Source organism: Pieris napi, chromosome 17 (assembly GCF_905475465.1).
Source record: "Pieris napi chromosome 17, ilPieNapi1.2, whole genome shotgun sequence".
Taxonomy (NCBI): domain Eukaryota; kingdom Metazoa; phylum Arthropoda; class Insecta; order Lepidoptera; family Pieridae; genus Pieris; species Pieris napi.
In genome coordinates, this window is record NC_062250.1 from 10392340 (window position 1) to 10415823 (window position 23484).

The 23484-nt window shown below is 33.8% G+C and overlaps 1 protein-coding gene across 1 annotated transcript in view; it reads left to right on the forward strand.

Moving 5' to 3' along the window:
- LOC125057852 (poly(A)-specific ribonuclease PARN-like) overlaps positions 1–23484 on the forward strand; it is a 39122-nt gene that overhangs the window by 2568 nt on the left and 13070 nt on the right. Inside the window, exons 6-11 of the mRNA XM_047661770.1 lie at positions 910–1031; positions 1989–2107; positions 3149–3388; positions 4099–4185; positions 4766–4914; positions 5920–5978. Coding sequence (XP_047517726.1) covers positions 910–1031; positions 1989–2107; positions 3149–3388; positions 4099–4185; positions 4766–4914; positions 5920–5978 — 776 coding nt within the window. The remainder of the gene's footprint in view (positions 1–909; positions 1032–1988; positions 2108–3148; positions 3389–4098; positions 4186–4765; positions 4915–5919; positions 5979–23484) is intronic.

Here is a 23484-nt window from a genome sequence, read left to right on the forward strand (position 1 = left end):
TTTTCTGCCTTTGCCCTTACCGTGGATATTATGCTCCATTTGTCTTGAGATTGTTTTTATTATTTATTTATTTATTTATTTAATTATAAGTAATCTTACATCTTACATAATATTACAAAACAAACTTATACAGTACAAAAAGCCAAAACAGATTACATAGATAAACAATAAACATAGATTTGTCTGTTAAATGCGACTGGTCGGTCAAATAACTATTCTGATTGAATGAAATTGTGTATGTCAGAGTTTTTTCTTGCATATACATTGGCACCTGCAAAGCTACAGCACAATACGTATTAAATTTTAAAAATTTAAATTTTAAATTAGCATTTGCTTCCGGTTCTTTCGTTTTCCGTTTTGAAATTGTGTAGAAAAAGGTAGCGATTACGGCGTTAACGATAAATATAAATTAACGACACGTATTGTCCTGAGTCTTTTATTTGGCAGAAACCTTAATGTTTGCGAAATTTAATGAAAAAGCCTTTCTCTATAGACTTTGTAGACGTTTTATTATCGAATAATGTGAGGAATAAAATATGGTTGTTTATTCTTGGGTAATGATTTTGTTTATTATCTTCGGTGTATTTTAAATTTTTTATCTAGATAAAGAAACTATGAACGAATTTTTGAATTGTTGAATATAATATAGGTGACAAAAAACTTAATAGAATTGTTTAAAAATGAAATTTTACGACTTCAATTAAATATTATGATTTGAAGACGTAACTTATTATTTTTCATATGCATCATTTTAACCAATCAGTTTTTTAATACATAATATATACAAAACAGATGAAGAGAGAAAAAAAACTTCTTTTATTTCATTCTGTGCACCATTTAGAGTCCTGACTGTTAAGGGCTTGTATTCTGTGGTTTGCGTTTGTTTACCTAAATATATTTTTATTTCAGGAAAAACTAGTTATAGGCCACAATATGTTACTCGATCTCCTTCACACATTGAACCACTTCTTCCAACCATTGCCAGTTGATTATCCATCCTTCAAAGAATTTGCACACTGCATGTTCCCGAGGTAAATTATAGTTTTTATCTTGTACTGTTGTATGGGATTTTTATCTATGGAAAATGTGATTTCCCTATGGCGAGTAAGGCGGTCCGTTACATGTGGACTCAGTCAAAGATAATATTTATGCATGTGGGATATCACGCACGCGCTGTTTCTTATGTATTAGTGAAGTGAAGGGGCAATGCCCCATGACTTTCTTCTTACTTTTGTGTGTTTGTGTTTTTATGTGATTGTTCTGTAATTAAATAAATAAATGATATCCTCTTTGATATTTTTCACTTTTTACATTTTGTTTCATTGTTGAGTTTTAAGCAAGTAGATAGTTCTTTTGTGCCTGAGTCAATATTTAGCATGAATGACACAACTAATTATGGAAGTCAAGTCTTTGAAAAAAAAAGTATCTTTGAACCGAAATCAAACCTATACTCTGATTTTTAATTCCATAGAATTCTGACAGCTATCATTTTTTGACATGTCAGTGATGGCAAACCTTTTTAGCCGGGCACATTTTTCAATTTCAATACGAGTCTGAACATCAGAGTCTTAACATACATTTTATTCTTAGTTAATGTATCCATTTTATTAAGTGCGGTGCTCCACATTAAAAGTAGTTTAACGGCGAGTGGTAATTACGTTCCTTTTCATCACAAACAGTAAAACACACAAGTAAAGATCACATAAAAAGGTTCAGTAAACTTGGAATTAGTAAGCAGCGATCCAGATAAAGAATAAAATAAAGTTATTGCGATATATTGTTCGTGATATTGAAATATTTGTTATTTTTGTATTAGGTCACTTGAGTAAGTAAATATTAAGATTTACCTTTTTGTAGGTAAAACATAAAAAATACGTTGCATTTTTTTATTGCCCTCAAATAAGTCAAATTTGTCCCTTTTTCGGTGGAGAACTTTTTAGTAGCAACATTATTATAATATTAGTGTAAATATTTTTTTCTAATTTCAGGATATTGGATACGAAATATATGTCAAGTTTACCGCCATTTAAAGATAAGGTAAACTCAAGTATTCTTCAGCATCTTCTAGCCACGTTATCCGAGCCACCATTCTCACTGCCAGATATAGGTGAACATTTAAAAATATACTACAATTTAATAGTATCTTAATATTGGTTTACTTTACTTTTTCTTGGTGAAATGATTGATGATTTGACGAGTAACGCACTTACAATTTGTTGGTTGCTTTTTAATATATTTGTCGCGAATTGCGAATTTAACTATAGATTTTATTTGAACGAATATTTTGTCATATTTATATGTATTAATCGTATTAAAATTTAAATGACAGGACAAAACTAGCGTGTTTTCCACAGACTAAGAAACAATTTAAATGAAACATCAAGTTAACACATAATAGATAATTATTTATCTAAAGAACATTAGTATGAAATATAATTATTTGATATTTCTTTACACATATTATATAATTAAAAGCATCCAATGACTACAAATGGGTCTAATGGTATACAATTATTATGGGTTAAATCATGCACTTTGCTAGACACTTATTTTTTTTTAATATTTTGGAAATAAATACAGACGTGTTTTTATACAGGAATTTTTCGAATCGGTCCTGCAGTTTTCGAGTATATATGTTACAAACATACAAATTTTCCTCATTATATATAATATTAGATAGATTGTCTTGTCTGCACTCATTCAAACTCTGTAGTTAGGAGAGGGGGTAGAGTATTTAGTTGAAATTGCGTTTTGACTAAATTTATTATTTTTTACATTGATAATAGCTGTATTTCTATGAAATTAAATACTATACGTATTTAGTTTTTTACTATTGATACTTAAAATGACTAGCATTGCATGGAAAACACAACTTTATTCGGAATAATACAATCAGAATCCAAAAAATCAATAAAACAAAGTTTAGGCTATTATACCTGTTAACTATTCGGAAAAAATATATAATAGAAATAAAAATGAGAAATTGCTTGAAGTATCAAGACAATAAATAATAGTAACCTAAAAAATTCAATGACATTCTGTGTTGCCATATGTAAGTCTTCAAATAATTCAATTATCTTCTTTCATTAGCCAGACTATAATACTAGCTAATGTTAGACAAATATGAGACTCTATTGACTGTTTTTAGGTTCAGTCGATGGACGGGGTTACTGTCAAACAGATGACAAGCAACACGAGGCGGGCTATGACGCATACGTCACCGGTCTTTGTTTCTTATCTATGCACGCTCATTTAGCACGCATGCGCGGCGAAGAGTCACGACGGGTGACAGCTGACAGCGCGCTATTACGGCCCTTCATAAACAAAGTGTTTTTGGCAAAAACTGCGTATCAGGACTCGCCGTATATAAACCTCGCTGGTGTTGATCGTAAGTGTATTTCGACACTATTATTATTACTAAGTAATAAATGTATTTCTTTAATTTAATTTAAAATTAAGATCTAGCCTAACTTAAGAACTAATAAGTAGTTTAAGTCTAATTTAAAAAAAAACAGTGTCGCTACAACCTTTTTAAGTCTGAGCCTCAGATTTCTGTATCTGTTTCATGATCATTTTATTTGATCAGCCTCCTGTGCCTGGCACAAACCTTCGAGTTTTTGGGTGCAAGACAAGATGTCAATCGTTTACCATTCGAGCGAATGTTAAATGCGCATATAGAAAGAAAGTCCATTGGTGCACAGTCAGGGATCGAACCTATGACCTCAGGGATCGAAGTCTGGAAAAACTGATCTTTTTTAAATGAAAAAATACAGAACATGTATTTTTTCTCGATATCCCTTACTCTCTCTCAATCGTTCTCACTATAGCTCTCTCCCACCTCTCGCTACATGGCACTGTGCGTGATTCCACGTTCGCTCTATCTCACTCTCTCTATCGATCTTTCTCACTTGCTTGCACTCTCGCTCCATGCCTGTTTGCTTCATGCCACGTTCGCCCTTTCTCACTCGTAAGCGTTCTCTCTCTTTTCTTCGACAAAAACGCTGCACATCTTCGTAACGCTAATATTATTATTATTGCGTTTCATCCGTGCGCCTAAAGAATTTAAACTTCAAAAACAAACAATATTTCTCGTTTCAGCATCACCTTCAAGGGAGCATGTCTTCCATTTGACGTTTCCAAAGGATTGGCAGAGGAATGACATTAACCAATTGTTTAGCGCTTATGGTAATTATTTTATTGTATATAAATTCGTAATACATATGTATTTCCAGTAATCTGCGAATATTAATATATTTAAAGTGCTTTCATTCAATAAGTTTGAGCGACATTTAAAATACTCATAATAAAAAAAATCGATTGAATTTTTTTCTACAGCTAAAATTATTACTTTACTTTTTTTTATGGCTCTGGCACGATTTGTGCATTAGCCAGCGTCAAGTATAGGATTTTTTATAATTCGTGCTTGTCTTTAGAAATTGGACCGTGTCCTCCATGTACGGTTTAGGCACTCGCCCGGTACCGCACAACCCTCCCAAAGGCTGAGAACAAATTTAAATTAAATTAAAACTTGCCCTCGAACCGGGAATCGAACCCGGTACCCCTCACCTAGCTGCCACTTAATAAGACCGCTAGGCTATGAGGCCCCCAATACTGGCATTTATAATAATTTCGAAACGAAAGTACAATATTCTATTATTTGTGGAAATAATCTATTGAATCTTTGCCTGAAAGAATTGAACTGTGTAATTTTAGTGAATCAGTATATTATCTTATAAGTCATATAAATGACAAAATATTGTTTCAGGTCAAATATTGGTACAGTTTTTGGACGAAACATCCGCGTTGGTGGCTTTAACCCGTCGGGATCTTGCCAAAACAGTTGTTCGTGCGTTCGCCAATAATAAGAAAGTAGTTCTTGAACCGTTTATTAAATATAAAGGACTTCATTCCAAGGTACGTTTTTTGTAGTATTCTAGCAAAATTAGCATTTAATTAAATAGAGAAATTTAAAGATTCAGGCCGTAAAACACAATGAGGGGTTTAATTTTGTATTAATTTATATTCCTACTAATTTCCACAAAACCTTCACAACATCTTAATAATGGCTATTGGTGAAAACAGCATAAATATCGTGGAGAATTTTTTAATTACATTTAATTAATTTTAGTGTACGAACTATATTACGTATCCTATATTGTAATTTCTGTGCAGTTTTCCTTTTAAAATATTTTATTTTATTAGCAATTTGAATATAAATCTAATTCTATTAACAGATTATTTTAATTAATTATTGTATGTTTGTCCACAAATATTTAAGTCATATTAAGATGATTTTGATTGGTTGATTTAAATCAGGAATTAGGGAAAGAGGGAATTTTATTCAGAATTCTTTTCAGTCATGTTTGAGATATTTAGGAATTTCTGTATATGATTTGTATAATTGATAAATAATAATTGACCTCATAGGCACTAATATTCCAGCTGTACTCACTTCTGTAATTCAGCAAACCGCCTGGCTTCCAGTTGATTTTCTCTAGCCTTCCTTTTAACCTCTTATCTGGGGGTGGAAAATAAGCCAGCTCGAGCTTTTGATAACATTTCCAGCTAAAACCGATGTTTATGCAAAATCTTAGTTTCTTGTTATACATAAAAACTATGCTAAAATTATTTTACACAGAGGTACATAGATTTTAAATGACGAAATTAGGATTTATTACAAAAAAGTTAATTTACCATCTCAGTATCAGGCCGGAACATTAGTTTAAAAAATAAAAGAACAATTAAGTTTTGAGTTTTTTTTCTGACATAGTCCTATATAAAAGTAATTTATACTCGCCCAAAAACTGATATTTAACAAAAATCTGATCAACATAGATTATAAATACTAATATTATTTATAATCTATGTTGTATTCTATTGGTTATAATCTATGGATAAAAGATGGGATATTGTCCACAGGCGTTGCAGTTACAAGCATCAGAGGGGCGAGAGGAGTCTACGCCGCTGTATGTGAAAGTGTGCGTAACTTTCTTCATTATATTTGCTGTGTGGATGTGTGTGAGTGTGAATGACGGCATAGAGTTGTAAGACAGAGAGAGATAATTTAAGTTTTGATATTATCAAACTAGATATTATGAAGCCACGGTAACTTATGAACCTGGGTTTATATTTTAACTGTCAGTTATTTCTACGAGGCGTTTTAAAGCACTATCTGTAAGATGCTATTGAGACCACAGATAATAGAAAACGAAGATTTGACAGTTGAATGAAGAACGCACAGTATTTAATCGCTTTATATTTAGAAATATTAAGGAGAACATTTTCTATAGAAAATAAGTGATAAACGAATATTGGACCATTAGTGGTGTATCTTTGAAACATAAAATATGTTTATTTATAGAGGGGAATCGACTTTGACTAGATTAAAAAATATGGTTTTGGAAGCGAAGTTTCATACCTTTAGGGCTTTTTTTAAATGACTGATTTTTATAATTTATATGTATTTTTATATTCTGCTTACGGCTTTTATATCTTTCATTATTAACAGACACAACTTTTAATCAAATATAATTACCGTAGAAGTGATCTCGTTTTTTTTTTATAAAAGTATTCTTTCTGTTTTTCAATGCATGAATATTTTTTTATAATTTTCTGTAATTTTTGTTTAGCATTTTGTTTTGAAACATTTTAACTGTGTTATGTGAATGTGTATGTTCTCTTTTGACTTTTAAAATGTTTTTACTATTTCTAAGTTTAAGTTTAGTTTAAGTTTTAAAATAAATTTTGTATTTTTTATCAATTGTTTTATTTATTGTTGAACGAGTCGTAAGAACATTTTTAAGTTAATTATAAGTGCCGTAATCAGATTATGAAAATACTTAATATAAAAATCGTGGGATTTGAGAACCTATTTGATATGTTGACAAGATGTTACTTCATTATAGTTGGACTGTCTCGTTTTGATACTTAAATTAAAAAAAAAAATTATATGAATAAAATGACCCGTTTTGCAGACTACTAACATTTTTACCGTAAATAACTTGATGCCCTATATTACCATTATGTAAATACATTAAAATCGGTTAAGCGATACTTGAATAGTAAGATCGCTGTCGGCAACGCGCTGTGTGCCTTCTGGTCATTGGCCTGTTATGTTTAAACAGGGTTTTTCAAAGAGCGTACCAATTCTTAAAAGGCCGGCAACGCACGTGAACCCTCTGGCAATGTGTGTATCACTTTACAAGATTAATTAATTACTACCATATCGTCGCCATGAGTTTGACAAACTTTCGCGATCTGTCAACTGTAATTTGTATGAAAATAAGAAAAAAAAAAAAAGGGTGCGTGTACTTATGTACGCGCGTAAGAAGTTATACTTCTTTGGCATTATTAAAAATAGTTTTTGATTGCATGCAAATAATTAATTACAATTAAATAATTAAAGACTGGAAAAGGAGTCATTAAAGTCAATAAAGTTCAGTTTACATTTGAAAAATTAATTAAATAAATATTTATTATTATTCTCTTACATTAAACAAATAAAACACTATTTATCTTTAAAACATTTTTATTTCATTATACTATTTATTTTTAAGTGACTGTCTTCATCAGAATTTCGGTTTGTAATTTTAAATTAATCATTACTTGGTTGTGCATCTACGAGGCTTCTCCAAAGCTAAAACTACTACTTGCTTTCTGCAACAAATAAGAGAATATTAATTTAAGCTCTGTCCATGCAAAACTTAAATTTTTTTATAATTCATATTATAAATTTTTTAACACATTTATATTAATATAATTATATAAATGTGTTAAAAATTGAGAGCCGGCAGGAGCGCTGAATATATTTTTAGATAAATACATGATGCCATCGTTGACACTGTCAAATTTATCGCAGAGGGTGTATGTAAACTTATATATTCTTAACATGGTCATGGACTTTCAACAGCTTCTTACGGTCACGATAAATGGTTAATTAATAAAAAAAATATATATATATTAGCGAAAACCATTTTTTTAAATATAAACCTACATTTGATCTGTACCGTATTTGTGACCCATGGACACACGTCTACATCAATAGATTAAATATATTTAAGTCTGTTAATAAAACCGGAAGTGATTAATTTTGCGATAAATGTTTAATTTATAAAAAAGATATATATTAGCGAAATCCAAAAAAAAATTATATAAACCTACATTTGAATAGATCCTTTAAAAATAAAATCTTTAGATCACGTTTTACCGTATTTGCGACCCATAGACACACGTCTACATCAATAGATTAAATATATTTAAGTCTGTTAATAAAACCGGAAGTGATTAATTTTGCGATAAATGTTTAATTTATAAAAAAGATATATATTAGCGAAATCCAAAAAAAAATTATATAAACCTACATTTGAATAGATCCTTTAAAAATAAAATCTTTAGATCACGTTTTACCGTATTTGTGACCCATAGACACACGTCTACATCAATAGATTAAATATATATTTAAATCTGTTAAAACACCGGAAGTAATTATTTTTGTTCTAAGTTTGAAATGAATTGAAGTAATTTTTTAGTTTCAAATTACGTAGAAAGTCTCACCATAGTGTATCTGTACTTCATTAGAAGTCTTGGCCTCTGCCCTTCGGACATTAAAGCCTATATCTATTGCTAGAGCAGACTGAACTTCATTACAAGTTAAATTGTTTCAAATCAGACGCAGCTAGTAGGGTTGATGGTAACAACTTTAGTCTTTACTTTATGCGAAAACTACACATCTTTAGCGGATATAAAAAGTAAAAAAAATATGTATAAAAAGCCTTGCTTTTCACATATTTGTTATTAAGTCTATATATACTCGTATATTATTACTGTAATTAGTCCTTCGGTATCCATTCTTAAAAGGCCGGCTACGCACTTGCGAGTCCTCTGGTATTGAGAGTGTCCATGGGTGTCCATCACTTAACATCAGGTACGCCTCCCGCCCATATGCCCCTGTTCTATAAATAATAATAAACTTATCAAATTTTAATAATTCCGTAATAATTAATATTGCTTTATATTTCTCATTTCTAATCTAAGTTCCCCTTCGGTCATATTGGGTAGATTTTAAAGATGCTCATTCGTCACGGGCGTGTGCGATTTGGCTCCGGTTAGTAATTCTTTTGCCCTTTATCAGAGGGCGCAAGTAACTTACAAAATTTAAAATTCTTACGTATTTCAAACAGTAGATAAGTTCGCATCGGCTTTTATGGCAGCCCTATCTCGTTGCTACCGAACGCGATGCAGCGCGGACAATGGCGCGTGGTGGTGCGACCCCGGGACCTCGCGTGCGCGCTTCCGCCATTTTGCATTTTAATGCGCATTTGCATACAGCCGACACGTGCGATGATATTCTGCTCTCATTTATTTCGACTTGTGTATTAATGCCTTATGCTATTGTGTATTCAAAATTGTAATCTTCCTTTGCGTTGAATGGAAGATGTATATACATTTATTTATTCTAATTAAACCGTGCCCAGTTCACACTGTTTTAAAAATAAAATAAATCGCTGGCCAACCTTAGAAGGTCTGGATTAGATTTTTGTATCTGTTTCATGATCATTTGTCAATCTAATAGGCAAGTAGGTGATCAGCTCCTGTGCCTGAGACACGCCGTCGTCTCTTTGGGTTTAAGGTAAGCCGATTTCCTCACGATGTTTTCCTTCACCGTTCGAGAGATTGTTAAATGCGCACGTAGAAAGAAAGTCCATTGATGCACAGCCGGGGATCGAACCTACGGCGAGGATGAGAGTCGACCCTAAAGCCACTAGGCCACTCTTTAGTTTAGTCAGTCGATTTCTGTAGATATTCCAGAGAGAGATAGAGCTTCCGCGGTTTCTGTAGATATATATAAAAATAATAGATGCAGAGCAGAACTGCCTTCCACATAAATCGACACCCCTAGGGGACTTCATTTATATTGGAAAAAATGGAATAGAACTTTCACAAAAGGTGTAGGTATCCCACGTTTCAAGCTATTTATTAAACGCCAAAGTAATAATATAAAAAGGTTTAGTATTATTAAAGCGGCTCCTAAAAATCCTAAATACCGTTAGACAACAAAAACTCCAGCCCAGAGAAAGGTGTAATGCCCCAGAAAAAGCTCATTAAATATAACATTGCGGAATGATTGAGATAGCATTCTACAATGTCTAACCTTATTTAAAGATAAACCAAAGTCTGGTTTATGCGCATTAAACATACAATACGTGACGATGGAAGCCGGGCTTCGTACATAAATAAAGTGTACAGTTAAAGTTGAAACAATTGCGCACGCGCCCGATCAAATCGTAAACATTCGAGTTTCATCGCCATCGCTCGTGCCGATGTTATCGTGGAGAGAGTTACGTCCCAACTCACTTAGAATAACTAGTGCATAGAGACCTATTTTGGTAGCCCTGCGTGATTTTGCCAATTTACTCAGATTTAAACATTTTCAGGACTCATCAATCGTTTCTGTTCCTTGCAAGTTGTTTACGCCTGAATAGTGTTAGTTGTTGGAAGTATGAAGATTGATGTATATGCTGAAGTTTGCCAGCTTGGAATGTTTGTGTGATTTTTCCAATTTACTCAGATTTAAACATTCTCAGGACACATTAATCGTAGTCCGATCCATGGAAGTTGTGATGGTATTATTTCTTTAAATATTATGTATGGAGATTGACGTATAAGCTGAAGTTTGGGAGGGCAAAATGTGTCTGTGATTGTGCCAATTTACTCAGATGTAAACATTCTCAGACACATTAATACTACGTTCCTTACAAGCATTATTTCTTTAAATAGGAAAAATAGAGATGGTTGTATAAGTTGAAATTTGGAATGTATACATTGTTCAAGTATTAAATAGCCTCCATTCAAGAAGTAACTGGCATATAATTTGGTTCGGGTCAAAGTCCAAACAATCCCGCTGTAATAAAGGCATCGTTCGATTATCGCTTGGGCAATTTGACGGTAACTACTGTTGGCTCGTTTTTGATTGAGTGTTGTATTATAGCTGTAAACGATTTCGTACGTTTTTATACATACATGCATTTACTTACAATGTTATTTAACTTATTGAAAAGGTTGTTGGTTGTTTTACATGAAGTAATCGTTGCCATGGTAACTAATTCAAGTCTTTACCGGACCGATTTTAAAAATTATTTCATATGGTGAAATAATTTTTAAAATCGGTCCAGTACTTTATGAGCCAATTCGTTACAAACATACTTACATACAAATCTTTCCTCTTTATAATATTTGTATAGACTACTTGTCAGCGGTCAGGTTGTCATATGTTAGTTTTATACTATTTAGTAATTTAAATTATTGTATTATATCAGATGAACACTTGCTGTTTTTAACCAATTAAAAAAACGATGTTTTAATCAATTCGTGGTATTTTTTATTGGAACACATTTGATAGGACGTTTATTTAGGACGCTTTACAGTTTGTAAGCTATGATGAGATGAAATCTTTTTAATTGGATTTTTACTGGTTGGTTTCTAGCTTTACAAATCGTTATACGATACAGACAATATATTATCCATTTAAGGATATCACAGTATTCTATTGTAGTTAGTCTGTGGCTGCGCGCGCCACGAAGTAGGTCGGCATTCTCGCCTCCGTCGCGTCGCTTGCGCAGATGCGAGTTAAAGCTCGTGACATCGATCGTGTAGCCGTTCCTTATGAGTCATTAGTCGCAGCCGGTGTATCGGTAGTCGTGAGCCCGCCAAATTAATGGAGCTATGATCTATGGAAACTGCACCGTGCTTCTTGTTTGTACTTTATGGTCGAGCTTCCTTGCAGTGATTTATGGCAATCCAATGAAATGTTTCGTATGAAAGCTGTGCTTTTAACACTGACACTCACTAGATATCCCATCATCCCATTTGTCCCTTTTCGAAGTAAGCGTTTTGGCTACTTACCGATATCCAGATTGGGCATTCTGATAAACGAGCTAGGTCTGGATATCCATAGTTGCTGCCCTATTCTGGTTTATTATTTTTATTTCTTCGTGTATGTTATGTTTGCCTATACGTGCTTATCACATGAAATATAATGTATCAGAGTTGGCAAGCTTTTATAAATTTACAAACTATAATAATTACCTAACTCATTACCTATTTGGTGGCGCTTGGTAGGATTTGGATGTCCAGTCAATATATCTGAATTTTAGTTCGCTGTCGGAAATAATATAAACAAACATTTACGAATGAAAATCAATAAAAATCATTTAATACCTTTAACTAAGTATTACCTAAATATAATCGATATTAACACTCTCAAATGATGCCCTATCTGCCCTAATGTATGATAAAATGACCTGCAAATTTTATGTGGAACTGAGTGGGCTCGATTCATATTGCGGCGCGAGCTCGCTGTCACCTTGGATTAACACTTGATAGCATATTCTGTAGAATGGAAGTCGTTCCATTCGATCAGATAAGTGTTATCGTAATGAGTATTGAGTGGACGGTATCACTGGAAATTGGTATTTTGCGAAATGTTTACAACGATTTTTTGATCTAGTCACAAGTTGGGAATATAAAATAAATAAATCAGTGGTACAACCTCTTTAGGTCTTGGCCTCAGATTTCTTAATCTGTTTCATGATTATTTTAAAATCTAATAGGCACGTAGGTGATCAGCCTCCAGCGCCTGACACAAGCCGTCGACTTTTGGGTCTAAGGTAAGCTTCTCACGATGTTTTCCTTCACCGTTCGGGTTAAACGCGTACATAGACAGTCCGTTGGTACACAGCCGGGGATCGAACCTACGACCTTAAGAATGAGAGTCATCAGCTGAACATCTAGTTAAAATATAATTCGCGTGTCCGTTGTTCTTGTTGAGAACCAAAGACAAGCAGTGGTGGAATAATACTACGATACTCATGTTTAATATATTTTTTTAATACAGTGTAATCTCTTTATAACGAAAACCTCTCCATAACGCAAACATTATTAGAATTTGTTTGGTTTAATAATTGCATTAACACGTGTGCCATTATTCTTAGATTACATTGCTACTGGTCTCAGTCACTAAACGCAGCATTGTCACCTATCGAGTATTACGTCAGGCAAAGTTAACAGAATAAATGTGTTTAGAAAAAATTACCTATTAATAGTAATATAATTAGAAATTATTGTAATTGATTAAATTTGTTTCTTTTTTCTATTCACTCTGTGTAACGAACTCCCTATAACAAAAATAAATGATCGATCCCTTGAAATTCGTTATAAAGAGTTTTCATTATATTTTAAATAAATAGCCAGCTTCGGTATATGGTACAAATTTGTCATAAGCATCAGATATAACTCAGTTAGGTACATTTCTAAATGTCAAGTCATTCGCACAAAGCGTCCAGATAACGTCTTTATAGAGACAGTACTAATGGTGCCACCCGACGACGCCTGCAATTGTGTGAAAGGACCTTTAGTAGAGTTGTCAGGAAATAAGACCCTCTGACCCAAGATACGGTTAAAACTGGGAGTGAGTTACGTCCCTAAAGAGCTTTCTTATAGGACAAAAGAAAGTTTCTGCCTTTTGTATAAAGAAAATCAATTTAGTGCGAACTATCGCGGCTGCTGGTGTGCCGTGTGGTAAATCGAATTTTGACGGGAATCTTTAGTATTCATAGTGCAAAGCGGCTATAAATGTTACCGTAATCTTTTAAATCATAAAGATATTCTTAATATGGGATTGAGTCGAGAGTCAAGATTCAATGTATGTACCTACAGTAACGCGGTAGACCCGGACCGCGTTATAGGAAAACGCGTTGTATTCTTGTATTTTTTAAACAATTCTAAAACTAGTAACTCGAATGTAATAAGTTATTTAGTTTAACTTTATAATAATTGAAACAGGTGCAAAGAAAGAAAACTAATTACGGGCTTGACAAATCATTCTAAGTTTGACACTACAGAAATATAACTTGAGAAATCTCCGCGTTAAAGGGGAAATACCGCGTTATATGCGGGCGAAAATAGCGTTATAAGAAAGCGCGTTAAAGGGCGGATTACTGTATTTCTAGTTCATATTTTAGCGTTTTGATAGAAACACTTCTATTAATTTCTTATTTATTTATTTCGTAATCACACAGTTAACAAACTATATTTAACAAATAACAATTATACTAAACATATAGCTAAAGATGAAACTTATAATATATACAAAAAGGTTCAAACAATTATAAAAGGAAAAAAATCAATAAAAATTATTTAATACATTTAACTAAGTAATACCTAATTCGGCTGTGTTGTGTGATAGTGTGTAAGTGAGTATATATAAGGGTGTGTATGGGGATGTTCTCATGATGCAGGTGATTTAGCGCTTTGGATATTCTTGATACTTCTACATACGATTTCTAGACGCAACTTTCGACAGAAACGACCGTCTTAAATTCGCGCTGCTCAGATTTCTATACAATTCATAACACACTCTTTGAATTCTACACAATGCGATACGAATGATGAAATATCGATTAATTTGAAATTATCTCTATTTAACATCACGTTTATAAAATGACAATAAATTGACTATTCATTTAAACCTGATGAAATCTTTGAACTGAAAACGGCAACAATTTGCCCCGGACACGTCGCTCAGTGTAATTGGCTTGGTGGCTATTAGCTAATGAGATATAGAGATAGCATCAGCGGCGGCCGCGCAAAGCGATCGGATTTTATATCGTTAACGGGATAAGAGATAGCGGGAGCGGTAGCGGGTGAAGGGATTTGTGTATATTTGAGTAACACCATTTTAATCATAATTTGAGCTGAGTAATTATTGTCTACACTATAGATACCGCTAGCGTGCGACTCTCATTTCTAAGGTCGAAGGTTCGATTCTCGGCTGTGCACCAATGGACTTTTTTTTTCTATGTGGGCATTTAACAATTGCTCGAACGGTGAAGGAAAACGTGAGGAAACCGGCTTGTCTTAGACACAAAAAGTCGACGGCGCGTGAGTGGCTGATCAACTACTTGTCTATTAGACTGACATGCTCGTGAAACAGATACGGAAATCTATTCATTTACTGACCTGGGACTCCATTTTTATAGTCTGTCGTATAGCATTTCTTTTATGGCAATAGTTTTAACTTTATCCCAGTTTCAAGTAAAAGGTAGGGAACTACACGAGAAAAAATAAACAAAGACATCAAAAGGAAACAAGGGGATAAGCTAGTTAAAAACAAAATATATACATAAACATATTACATCTTAGTATTAGTATTGAATATGAAAAAAGATAATACAATAAAGGATAAAGCAAAAGGGACATGTAGTAATTGTAAGGAATTCAGAAAGGAGGTGCGGTCATATTGGGAACAAGACATGAAAATATGGCCGAGGTCACCAATATCTTTTCCACACTATATTGTTCGCTTATGTTGTTCACATGTTCGCACCCTTAGTGGTGACACGGCAGGCGAGGAGAAGAGATACTAGTGATGTAACCATGTTTGCGATAGGTATGTGTGATGCGATACGGAACACGAGACGCTACGGATGAATTATTCAGCCATCGTAGTGTGGGCTCATTCACGGTGAAAGAATTTTGCCTTTTAAAACTTTATACGGAGATAAGGTACTTGGCAAGTTGAGAAACAGTGTTCTAAATTCAAATAAGTTTCTAAATTTGAATTAAATGCCTTCCTAAAGGTTGGTGTGTTCCCGGTATTATATGAAGGTTTCAGAATGTAAATAATTTAATCATTTTTTTTACACTCGTATTGATTGTATGTTTACATTGTATTGGGTCCAAAACTGGACCGATTCGAAAAAATCCTTCACCATTAGATTCCTGATGAACATAGGTTCTTATATTTTGTAACCCAAGGTGTGATTTTAAATGCCTATAGTATATATATATATATATATATATATATATTTATAGGGATTTACTTTTTCATGTGTTCTTTTTTATTATTGTCCTGTTCACTGTTTTAATTGCGTCCTTTTGTCTAAATAACTACATGTCTTATGTATTTTTGCACTTCTTTTTATCTATTGTTTTCTCACATTGGTTACCCGGAAGAGATCGCTCGAAAGAGATAATGCCGTCAGTTGCCCTCCTTTTTATTTAATTACGTCAATTGTATTTATCTGTATGCAACGAAGTGTTAATAAATAAATTTAAATCCGACATCGCGTCGAATTTTCGGAAATCACAAATCATTATTTCACACTTTTATCACTATCTATAATTGATTGCAACAAATTGATACAGGAGGGAACGCAATAAATGAAGCGCCTTTATTGGTGTCTCCTCACCGATAAGGCTTATATAATTAAAACCCGCCTGTATTCATTAAAACTAAGGAAAAAGTACACGGACGTACAGTCGCCGACAGAATACCGTTGAAATATAATTACTTAGGGGATTCTTCATTTATTACTAGTTAGTGCGGTATGTCATTTATCATATCGTGTATTCTATTGTACTTTGTAAAAAGTGTACGTTCCCATGGGTCGACCTGATGATGCCAGTAAATTCCTTACCCTTTGCATGCAAGTTGAAAATTCTGTGAATTTTCTAGTTGCAGAAATTTCACAGATTCCTATGTTTCCAAGAATTCTATTTAGGGACCATTCAAGAAAAGAGCGTGCCATTAAATGGCCAGCAGCGCACTTGCGAGCCTTCATGTGAGCGTACATGGGTGGCGGTATAACGCGAAGTTTAGATTCATATTATTGCAAATCAATTATTGAAGTAATAACTTATGGGAGGGTAAACTGGAGAAATATAATCTTTATATATAAAAATGAAACCCGTTTTCCGTTGTCACGACATAACATGAAAACGGCTTGACCGATTTGTCTGATATTTTTTTGTTGTGTTTGTAATTGTCAGGAAAAGGTTCTTATAAAAGAAAAAAAGAAAAAAATTGCGCGGAACATTAGAAAATTTAAGAATACTTAACCACCATACAATTCGAACTTTTTGATGTAACCTTATGGCGTTTGACATAACATTGACAGAATGCGTGCAGCAAATATCGTCAAAGAGGATGTAAGAAAAATGAATATCGTTTAAAGTAGGGGAGCCCACGATGCTAAATGGGGATTTACTCGAGCGTCGTAGAGACCTATTGGGATGCAAAGCTTAGATAAAAAGAAGAAAAAAATGTTATATGATAAATTCCTTTACATCGGTGGGGGAAGCGGCTATAGATAGTTAAATATGTAAAAAAAAACTGTTGCATGGACATCCTCGAGCGCGTCAGATATTGATAGCATCTATGCCCTACGTATTTTTAATAATGTACGTATGTTAATCTGATCGTTTGCATGATGCGGGTGGTTGTATTTAAGGGTTGAAAATGAAAAAAAAAAAAAAATTATCGAGCGCGTCAGATTTTCTAAGGGAGTGTTAAGTGCACCAAAAAAAAGCTCTCATTCACTAATCTGACGATTTCGATGGGACGCAAACCCACAGCCATTTTCTTAATTTGCAAAAAAAAATCGCAATTTTGAAATACTCAAGCGCGTCAGATTAAGATATATGTGGTTCATCTTTATGTTCTAAACGTACTGTCTCATAATCTGACGATTATCTAGAGGGATTCGCCTGATCTGACAAAAAAAATTTAGAAAAACGGTTCACCTAAAGGGCCATCCCTGCAACTTCCCGCTAATTCCATTCCTGGGCGCTTAAAATTGATATTTTGAGCTCGCTGAGTTCAAAGAAATAACATTTCGATGCATTTGAGCTCTCCCAGCTCGAAAGTCTGATAGAAGTTTCATAGAACACTATTTTTGGAATTTTCAAACCGCAATTACTTTTGAATGGATCAAGCAATTTTCACGCGGTGGGTGGCATTCGACGCAGTTTTATCATCCTCATAAGTAAATTTGCATTTTTAATTGATCGAACCACAAATTTCGGAGTAATCCCGAAAAAACACTTTTTCGGGTTTCTTTCGTTCACGATATCTCTCGAACGAATCAACCGCTTTTGACCAGCTTGGTGGTGATCGACGTGGTTTTTCAAGCTCAAAGGCGGATTAGTTTTTGAAACCACTTTAAAAAAAAATATTTCTTATTTTTTTAAGATTTTTCAAAATTTCTCAAAATCTATCGGTCCGAATCGGTTCAAATTCACAGGAAATGTAATTTTGAGGGAAATATTTAGAACGCCGTTTAGCAGATTCCGATCGGTTTCAGGAAATGTAGGCATCACGCAGCTGCACGCATTTAACTTTATCGACGAATTTTTGTTGCTTGCGGCTTGCGGAAATCGTCAGATTATATATTTTTCATTATTCTTGAATTATTTCCTTCAAAATAAAAAAAAAATTAGCTACGCTCGAGAATGTCGAGATGACGTTTTTTTTTTACAACTTTGTTGCCCTCTCCTTTTTTTCCGTCACTCTCAAATTGTCAGATTAGTGGAATATACACTTTTTAGGATGTAATTAACTCACCCTACCTTAATCTGACGCGCTCGGGAATTTTTGATGGTAAATTTATTTTTACTAATCTGATCCTGTCTCCTTCACGCGCGGCCTTATATATGGGCCTCATATTTTGTGGAGGTACTTAACCGGGTACAAGGTATCCCCCTATATATTAATCTGCCGCGCTTTAGTAAATCCCGAAATCCCCTCTTGGGCTCCCCTACCAATATAACAAACTCCCAAGCGAACGAAATTAGAGAATTATCACTGAATTAATTCAAAAATCTCGTTAAACGTTAATTAATCAGTAAAGCTTTTTAATTTGACGATTTTTTAAATGATCCAAATCCTTGGGATTGATTTGCTCCAGTTCAAACAATTTGTATGACTCAAAACTTGGGGATTAAAAGGAGAGGTGGATAGTTTCTTATCAGTTCTTCTTGCCCGCTCCACGCCCTTGACTTGCGAACTGGTAGTAAATGTAAATTTACAATAAATTTAACTTGACAATTCATAAGTGTACTTGAATAAAGATATTTTGAGTTTGAGTTTAATCTAATAAATATTGGTTCTTCATGCTGGCGTATCCTGGACATGCATTTTGGGTTAAGGAACAGACTTTATTCCTCCTGCTTTAAAAGAAATCCTTTAGCAGTAACATTTACTGCTTTGCAATTTAAATTGAATTTGCTTTTGAGCACAAGTGTACGAAACGTTAAATGCTTGATCAAATCTCGCACGCGACTGAAATGTCTTGGAAATCGTTTACATGGTGACTTTAAACATTCGAAGTATTTGTAATTCTTTTAGTGTTCTCGATAATGTGGTTATTTCATTAAGATTCTACTACGAATCGAGTTGTGTGTGAAATCTTCACAATTGTGAAATTGTGGTGTTTTAATTATATTGATTTATTTGCATATTAGTTACCTTAAACATCTCTATGTCATTGAACTCCTTTTGAACGGCTGGACCGATTTGAATGATTTGTTTGTATGCGTTTGGGTGGCGCCCTGGATGGCTTAGATTCACAAATCAGCCCGGCAGATGGCGCTGCAGTTGGTACTCTCATACTTTGTTTAATATCCTAATCGCTTAAAATATTATGCAGGACAACGTCTGTCGGGTCCGCTAGTACTAAGTAAAAAACAGGTTGCATATAACGGGCGGCCTTATGGCTAAAAAGCGATTTCTTACAGTAAATTCTACACGCGAAGTAGGCTAACTTAATTAACAAAAATAATATGTACAAAAAAATATTATTGATCTGGTGGCTTTAGCGGGTAGTATGTAGGTAGGTTCGATCCCCGGCTGTGCACCATTGGGCTATGTGCGCATTTAACACACGCTCGTATAGTGAACGAAAATGTGAGGAAACCGGCCTCAGATCCAATAACGACGGTGTGTTAGCACAGAAGGCTAATCACCTACTTCCCAAAAATATATAAATCGCGATACATATACAGGTCTGTGGCCCAGGTTATAGTGGCTTTTAAATTTAGTCAAGAAAAGAGCGTACGAATTTTTAAATGGCCGGCAAAACTCGCGAGCCCTCTGTCATTGAGAGTGTTCATGGGTATCACATAACATCAGGTGAGCCTGCTGCCCGTTAGTTATATAAAAAAAGGAGTATGTGTACTTATGTACGTGCGTTAGAAGTTATACTTCTTTGGCGTATGGAAAAAAAACTAAAATGCAGTAGTGATTAACGATAAATATTAAAATTAATCAATAAAATTATTATTAGTAAATGCTATCACCGTCGTATATGAAATTGATTTAATAAAAACACCAAAATAATATTTAATTATTCACACTGTTCATAGTTATTATCGATTTTCATGCCACCTAGAACTAACTTCATTCTGATAATTTTGTGTCACGGTGCGCGCGCATCGTAAAATTTCACTCTCATCAATTTTTCATAATGCGCCTAAGGAAGTATAACTTCAAAAATAATGCGTATCATTCGTTTTATAACAAAATTGTATACATATCTTGCTAGTCACATCCATTGCATTAGAAATTGTAATTAAATTCATTGTACGATCCAAGGCTGTAAATTTTTCTCACTCACGCTTTCTTAGTTTTATAAGCGTGGCGATTTCCTAAATCGTCAGAGTTCCGCCCCGAGAGTATAGCCAGAAGGCACTCTCTTCAACTGTTACATTGCATTCATTCGTTACATAGCAATTAACATTTCATTATTTCGCTTATATTCTAATGTTGTACGCGAGTGGTTAATATAGAGTAAAGTTAAAATCGTCAAAGCACCCTGATGACCCAGGAATCGTACATATATACTATTGTTTTCTATTAAATTTAATTCGTTTTTCTTTAAAAATAAAGTTAGTTGATATACGTCTATATGAAGGTAGGATAGCGTCATATTAATACTTTGTTAAACTGCCAAATCCAATTAAAATAATCATTGGAAGTAATAATAAAAAAATGATTTGCCTCAAACTCAAAATATCTTTATTCATATAGGTAAACAAGTACACTTATGAACATCAAAAAGAAGTTAAATTATTTGTAAATTTACATTTACTACCAGTCAAGGGCGACTTTCCGCCATTCTTTTTAATCGCCTCGTGTTTACATACTGCATGTATGGACCATCTTTGTGAAAGCCTGGTGCCTATACCTATTATAATTTACCGCATTGCCCCACAAAAAAAAAAACATTACAATAATAGAAAAACACTTTTTTAACGGATTTGAAGTTATGTTTTATTATAAATTTACAATTATTTTACATAATTTTAAATTTAACCGACGTTTCGCATGCTTTACAGCGTGCGTGGTCACGGTGACTGAAGACAAAAGGTGTTGAATGTCAAAAAGTATCACAGCTGTAGAAAAAGTTGTGTTATCTGTATTTATTTCCCCGGAGTTAGTATCGACTAAAAGATGGAGGGTTTTGGGAGAAATGGCTCACGGTGTCCTCTATTTTCGCGGATTGTTAATATAATTAGAGGACACCGTGATTTTTAAAATTTAAAATTATGTAAAATAATTGTAAATTTATAAAAACATAACTTCAAATCCGTTAAAAAAGTGTTTTTCTATGTCTAAAAGTCAATAAAAGACAATACAATATTACCTCTCAAAGGTGTCTACAGGAAAATCGTGATCGGCTCAATTGGCCCAATATGAATTAGGAGAGATCCATATAAGTCTATCGCATTAAGGAAAGTGTCCTTTTGTGAATTTGGAAATCAAATATACCATTTACGGCATGGAGTTCGGCTGTATGCGGGTGATAATTTCAATAAATTGTTTACTTAAAGGCGAATGTTTAAAGGTCGGCAACGCATATTAATGGGTGGGTTTGCAGTTCGTTTGTTCCCCTATAGTTACTGGGTTTCTTCCGGTTTTATTTGTAAGCTTTCTGTGCCTGCACAGTTAATTTTAAGGTGTGGATAAGATTGTACCGCGAACTATATAAATAAACTATTCCAAATTCGCTTAAGTTAAAATGCAAAACGTCTGAATAGGAATACTTACGGTATCACGGTACAAGCAAGAGTTTATTCCAAATTAATAAATTGATATCACCATAGACAAATTTCATTTATTTTCTATTCAATATAATTGCTACATTAATTTTTCTTTAGTCGATTTGATACCAGCGGTTCTATTATACTTTCCAATATAAAGCGATTTTAATGTTCATTTTTTCTTGACCTTAACCTTGAAAGAACTTTGTCAAATTGTGGCAAACATTGACACATCGACGCACGACAGCTTTATTAAAAAAAATAGATCGGCGTAAATAGTACGTTTAAATAATTTAGGTCTATTAATTTTTTCAAACAAAACGTTCTACTTACCATGATGATGACGAGGATATATGTGAAATGATAAAGCAGCTGAGCCTGAGTGAGGTCTTGAAAATGTCTTCCTAGAAATGTAACGCGAGAAGGGGCATGTAGGCCTGCCCTAACAGGTGTAAACGAGGATTTAGTATGGTGCTGTTAAATAAATACTGGTAGCAACGTCCTAAATCAGAACCTAAAATGTTCGGTGTCTAACTAGTTTGTTTAAATAAAATCTAATTAAAAGTATGTTTTAGATGTAGGGCAAGAGTCGAAACACAGCTACGTGTGACTCTGGTACAAAAATGTACTTCATTGCACATACGGGATTCCTCCAAATTGTCTTTGGATCTTACGCGTGTAATGTCGTTAGTGTGGAAAGATTATTTAAACAATTGTGATTACACTACACTATATCTGTATCTTTATATATAATTCCTTCCAACGAAGAGAGGTTCGAATCGTCGGCGACCAATCCCTCCGAGCGGCTTTTTTTTGTATGCGTTTGGGTGGCGCCCTGGACGGTTTAGATTCAGCCCAGCAGATGGCGCTGCATTCGGTATCAAGGTTATTTATCTATACTGCAAATAAACAGCTGGTATATATATATATATAATTCTGTGGATGTGTTCGAAATTAAACTCCTAAACGGATGGACAGATTTTGATAAAAATTTTGTCTGTTCAAGTGGAAGAAGAACCTTGTTCTTCAAGCCCTTGCCAGTGTTTCTACACGAGTGGCTTGTGGACGTGTGGACCCATAATCCTATTGGATATTAGGTGATAGTTTTCCAGCGTAAAAGACTTAAACTATGCTGTCTCTAAGAAACAGCAGTAACAGAATTCTGAAGGTGATTACTGCCAAGTCGGATGCCGCCGTTAATGTAATTATAGGTTTAGTTTATTGTCATACTGGGTGGCGCAAAAGTTCTGGCACTAAAGAAAATTTGTTTATTTTTTTTATATGACATTTCCTGTCATTCTATTGTTGAAAATTGTGCAGTGAACAAATGTAAAATACACAGAAAATAAATATGGACGGTGGGGAAATCGTCGACGAAATTCACGTTGTGTTTTTATCACTGATGAATTATTCCGTAAGAACATTGACACGATTATTCCACGTTCTTGGGGAGTAAAACGGTCCATGTTTATTTTCAGTGTATTTTACATTTGTTCACTACACAATTTTCAACAACAGAATGAGAATGACAGGAAATGTCATATAAAAAAAATAAACAAATTCTCTTTAGTGCCAGTATTTTTGCGCCACCCAGTACAAGCAGATAGT